The following is a 5,076-nucleotide window of genomic DNA, read 5'->3' as shown; positions in this document are numbered from 1 at the left end:
TATCACGGGTATCAATATGCTTACGTAGATCAGGGGTTCTCAAGATTTTTGGCTGGGGACCCCCGGAAATGCTTTGGCCATGTATCGCGACCCACGCCCTCCCCACCCCAATACAAACTGACTGCAAAAATAACCTTAATAATAGAGATAATATATCATAAATGAATACTGAAATCAGATATTATCATTAAGGAAATGTATGCATGTACTATGTGTACTCTCTTAATTTCCATTTTTCAGTTGCAAAAAAAAAAATCACACCCGTGTGAACTGAGTGGTGCAAGGTCTTATATAGCCTGATCAGCTGTGGTCTGACGTAACGTCAGTGACCATAGTAACCATGCTCACCTGTGCACGGACACGTACACAGGTACACGTACACAGGTACACAAACATACATACAAAGCTGGTTGTTGGAGTGGTTTGCACCACTCAAAAAAAAACTTTGGGGACCACCCCAAAATAATCTGGTGACCCCCCCGAGGGGTCGCAAACCACGGGTTGAGAACCCCTGACGTGACTGATTTATCACTCGGTCAAGCAGCTAAAGGTCATAAATCATGACAAATTGATTTAGTGCAAATCGGCAACAGTTTGTTTTGTGTATGACGTCAGGCAAGATCTTTATGATCTTATAAACTGAAAACAAGGATCTGTTTTGTCATTAGCACTGTCTTATACTTGAGATCAGTGAAGGAGACCTATAAACAGGCGTCCGAATTTTATGTCAACGTTTGTTTCAAAGCTGACGAGATTGTCTGAGCTGGTGAACGTTTCACCAACATGTCAAACATCAAACTCATCCTTGTTCTTTTAGCTGTGATCTTCTTGTCATCGCAGATAAGCTGCAAAGAGGCAATACTGCACATTTCAAATGGATCATTGTCTTCCAGTAAAGAGTACTGCCTTGTTTACGATCCCACAAGGAGCGACAAGCTGTCAGAGACTCTGGAAGACGCAGTGGACTATCGTCTGTTGGACCTGACCTGGACTGCACTGTGCGACGCACCCTCCGGGGTACGTCCAGAGGCGGTGAAGGGCGCCGCCCTGGTAGTGATGTGGGGCCGGTGTGAGGTCAGCCAGAAGGCTCGGGTCGCCCAGGATCTGGGGGCGTCGGCTCTGCTCGTCGCCAGCAACGGCACGTTGCTGGCGCTGACGCAGGGGAAGCCCCGCCTTCCCGTGGTAAGCATGTGGTACGGAGACATCCTGGACGCACGCCGGCTATTTGGGGGCGGAGCCGACGGGATACGAGCCAGGCTGTACGACCCCCCGCGGCCCCGGCTAGACCCCGGCGTGGCGGTCATTCTGCTGATCGCCGTGACGACGGTGGCCCTGGGGGGCTACTGGAGCGGGGTGGCCGAGAGAGAGCGCCTGGCCAAGGTGGGAGGAGCCTCCGGCACGGGAAGAGGAAGAGGCGACGAGGAGAACGGCTTTGATACTCCTCTCAAAGTGCTCTTCCTGGTGGCCATGCTGTGCGTCATGCTGCTGCTCATGTACTACTTCTATGGCGTCCTGGTCTACGTGATCATGGGCGTGTTCTGCGTGGGCTCGGCCAGCGCTCTGTTCAGCTGTGTGGACGCCGCACTGCAGCGTCTGGGCTGCGGCCGGCCACGCCTCTCCGTCTGCCGGGTGAGCGTCTGCGTGCGCTCGGCCCTCCTGGCGGCGGGCTGCGTGGGCGTGGTGGTCGTCTGGCTGGTCTACAGGAAGGCGGCGTGGATCTGGACGCTGCAGAACGTCCTGGGCGTGGCCTTCTGCTGCTTCTCCGTGAAGAGCATCCCGCTGTCCAGCTTCAGGATCTGCTCGCTGCTGTTCGGCCTGCTGCTGGTGTACGACGTGTTCTTCGTCTTCGTCACGCCCTACTTCACGACCGACGGGGTGAGCGTCATGGAGCAGGTGGCCCTGGGGGGCGCGGCTGCCACCGAGAGGCTCCCCGTGGTGATGATGGTGCCGCGCCTCCTGGCCGGGACGCCGTGCGGGACGCACTTCTCCATCCTGGGTTACGGAGACATGGTGGTGCCCGGCCTGCTGGTGGCGTACTGCAGCCGGTTTGACCAGCGTGTCGGCGGCTCCGGGAAGGTCTACTTCCTGTCCTGCTGCGTGGCCTACCTCCTGGGCATGCTGGCCACGTTCGCCGCCATGCTGCTGTCGGGGGCAGGTCAGCCGGCGCTGCTCTACCTCGTGCCCTCCACCCTGACCGGCGCCGCCCTGGTGGCGTGGAGCAGGGGCGAAATGAGGCACTTCTGGACGGGAAGCACCTCTGGAAAGGAAGAGGAGCTGACCACAGCTCCATAGATTCATTCGTTAATTAATTCATGCTGAGAGTGACCGATTAGCAGCAAGGAGCCTCCTTCTGGACATTTATACATTTTCTTTTTTTATTTATTTTTTTGAGAGGTGCAAGCCGCTCCAGCATTTGATCGTGTGTCTAAGCATGGGAGTGTTTGAATAGAGCTTCTCTCACACAATCTCTCTCTCTCTGTCACTAGAAGTCTCTAGTTCTCTTCATACAAGAAACAAGCCAGGATGGATAAAAGAAAGAAACAGTACAGCTGTAACCAATGTGGAAAAAGCTTCACAAGATATATATATATTTGAAACAATTCATAGAAGAAAGAAAGGAGCCAGAATAGAAATAGGAAAGAAACAGTACAAATGTCCATATTCTGTCCATATTCAGTCCATATTCTTAGCTCCCACCGTCATGATAAAAAAAGGTGGCCTTACTTAGAGTAATTTTTGAAGGGCGCTAGCCCCTCCTATGCCCAATTTTCCCGGTCTACTGTGAACACAAACATTGGCTTGTGATTGGCTGATCACCCCAGCGATGATTTGATTGGCTGAGCAAAGTACATATTGAAGATAAAAGTGAGGGCAGAAAAGTGAAGACGCCAAAAGTGAGAGTATGATGATGATAAGAGCGCCCATGTGGGGTTGAATTGAGGACGCCACAAGTGAGGATTAGCCTTGAGGACTAGAGGGATATAAGGACTTGAGGATAAAAGAAAGTGCACAGAAAAGTGAAGATGTAAATTGTGAATGGCCAGAATGAGATGATGTATGATGATTTTTGAGTGGTGTAAACCACTCCTACAACTGGCTTTGTTAGTTTACGTGTCTGTTCGTACCAAAAAATGAGCATGGTTGCTATGGTCACCCAGTTCACCCGGGTGTGATTTCAGCTTTGTTAGTTTACGTGTCTGTTCGTACCAAAAAATGAGCATGGTTGCTATGGTCACCCAGTTCACACGGGTGTGATTTCATTACGTCAGACATTACGTCAGACCACAGCTGATCAGTCTATATAAGACCTTACACCACTCAGTTCACACGGGTGTGATTTTTTCTTAATGTGGAACACTAAAATAGAGATTCCACACCAACATAAAGCTGGTGAATCATACCCATCCACAACAACACCACTCAGTGGAATGTTGGGGAAGAGGAGCACTTTCTTACCTCAATGTCCTTATAGTGAACAGTGATATAGCTTCTACAATGCTTTTTCTTTTACCCACTTTGAACAGCAATGTTGTTCAAATTGTAGTTCACATTGGTTAGATTTCCAAATAGCCTATGTATAAACAGATTTTGATGCTATTAACACATTTTGCTGGGGACCTGGAACTCCCTCAAGGACCCCTGGTGGTCCACGGCCCCACTTTGAGAACCACCACTAGAAATTAGGTATTGTTCAAAGTTAAAAGGAAGGAATATCTTGTCTTAAAAATTACAAAAAAAACTAAAACATTTTTGGATAAAAAAAAAAGTATCTAACCGTGACACAAAATGTTCAATTATTTAAAAAGATTAACAAGGACGAGGCCACTAACTGCCTGCTCTGTTAACGTTCCAACTGTGACTCAAACACCCCACATCCATATGGCTCTACAATCAATGGAAGACAGGCAGGCAACACAAAGAACCCAACTGAGTGATAATTAGGTGCAGTTGGCAAGCGCCCCAAAATAGTTTGTGTGTGTGTGTGTGCGTGCGTGCGTGCGTGCGTGACATGTGTGACGTGTGTACTACTATACTTGAGAGGGACAAACATCTGTACAAGGATAGCAGAATTCGAGAAATAGACTGTGAGGTACATTTTTTCTGGTTCTCACAAAAGAAATGCTTGTTTTTGGGTTAAAAAAGATTTGGGGAGTTAGGTTTACAATTATGTAAAGGTTCAGGTTGCGGTTAGAGTTATGTTTGGGCATTTAGAGGTCAGTTTAGGGGTTAAGGTCAGATTACGGTGGTGTCGTGCAACGGAAATAGCAGTTTATAAACTCACAATGGTTTAGGGGTTAAGGATAGATTATGTCTGATTTATACTTAGTTGCATGGTGGTGTTGCACTCTGGAAACAGCAGATCTACAAGCTCACAGTTTGTCACAGCAGCACAACATGTTGTGGTCTTGTACAGTATATAGATCGTATTGTGTTTGTGTGTGAGAGAAAAGGAGACCACCGCAGGTATTCTTCAAACGACATGTCCCTCCCATGTAAAAATAAACGTCTCGTGCCCCTCTCAACAGCCCCCTCCAACACGCCCACCCCCCTCCTGTTTATCCCGCCGGCCTCTGGAGGGAAGCCAGCCTGTTTACTTTACCCTTGTCGACTCATCTTAAGTCAAGATGGCGCGTTGCCGTTGTATACATCCTCTCACACAGTCACCCTCTCGCTCAGGGCCCTGCAGCCACGCCCACCTCCAAGGCACCATGGGCTGAGAGTGGGAAGGAAAAGACAAAAAGGTGTTGATAGGTGATAACACGGGTGCGAAGGTGCATTTGATGTGATGTGTGTGTGTTGCGTGTGCATGTACGCACGCACGCACACGCGTGTGTGCACGCACACACACACACACACACACACACACACACACACACACACACACACACACACACACACACGCACATCCATATACATCAATATACATTGCATACACTCCAGGCTCGGGTTCATACACTCCAGTGCCCCCCCCCCCCCCCCCCCCATACACACACACACACACACACACACACACACACACACACACACACACACACACACACACACACACACACACACACACACACACACACACAC

At 49.4% G+C, this 5,076-nt stretch overlaps 1 protein-coding gene across 1 annotated transcript; it reads left to right on the top strand.

Moving 5' to 3' along the window:
- Positions 1 to 783: 783 nt before the first annotated feature.
- LOC306915034 (signal peptide peptidase-like 2A) lies at positions 784 to 2,292 on the top strand (the record flags this gene model as incomplete). Its single annotated transcript, XM_079492280.1, has 1 exon — positions 784 to 2,292. The coding sequence occupies one exon, from the start codon at positions 784 to 786 to the stop codon at positions 2,290 to 2,292; it is 1,509 nt and encodes a 502-aa protein (XP_079348406.1).
- Between the last annotated feature and the right edge of the window lie 2,784 nt (positions 2,293 to 5,076).

The sequence above is a fragment of the Electrona antarctica genome (genome assembly GCF_951216825.1).
Source record: "Electrona antarctica genome assembly, chromosome: 22".
Taxonomy (NCBI): Eukaryota; Metazoa; Chordata; class Actinopteri; order Myctophiformes; family Myctophidae; genus Electrona; species Electrona antarctica.
The sequence above is the reverse complement of the archived record's forward strand: the minus strand, read 5'-3'. Positions and strand labels throughout refer to the sequence as shown.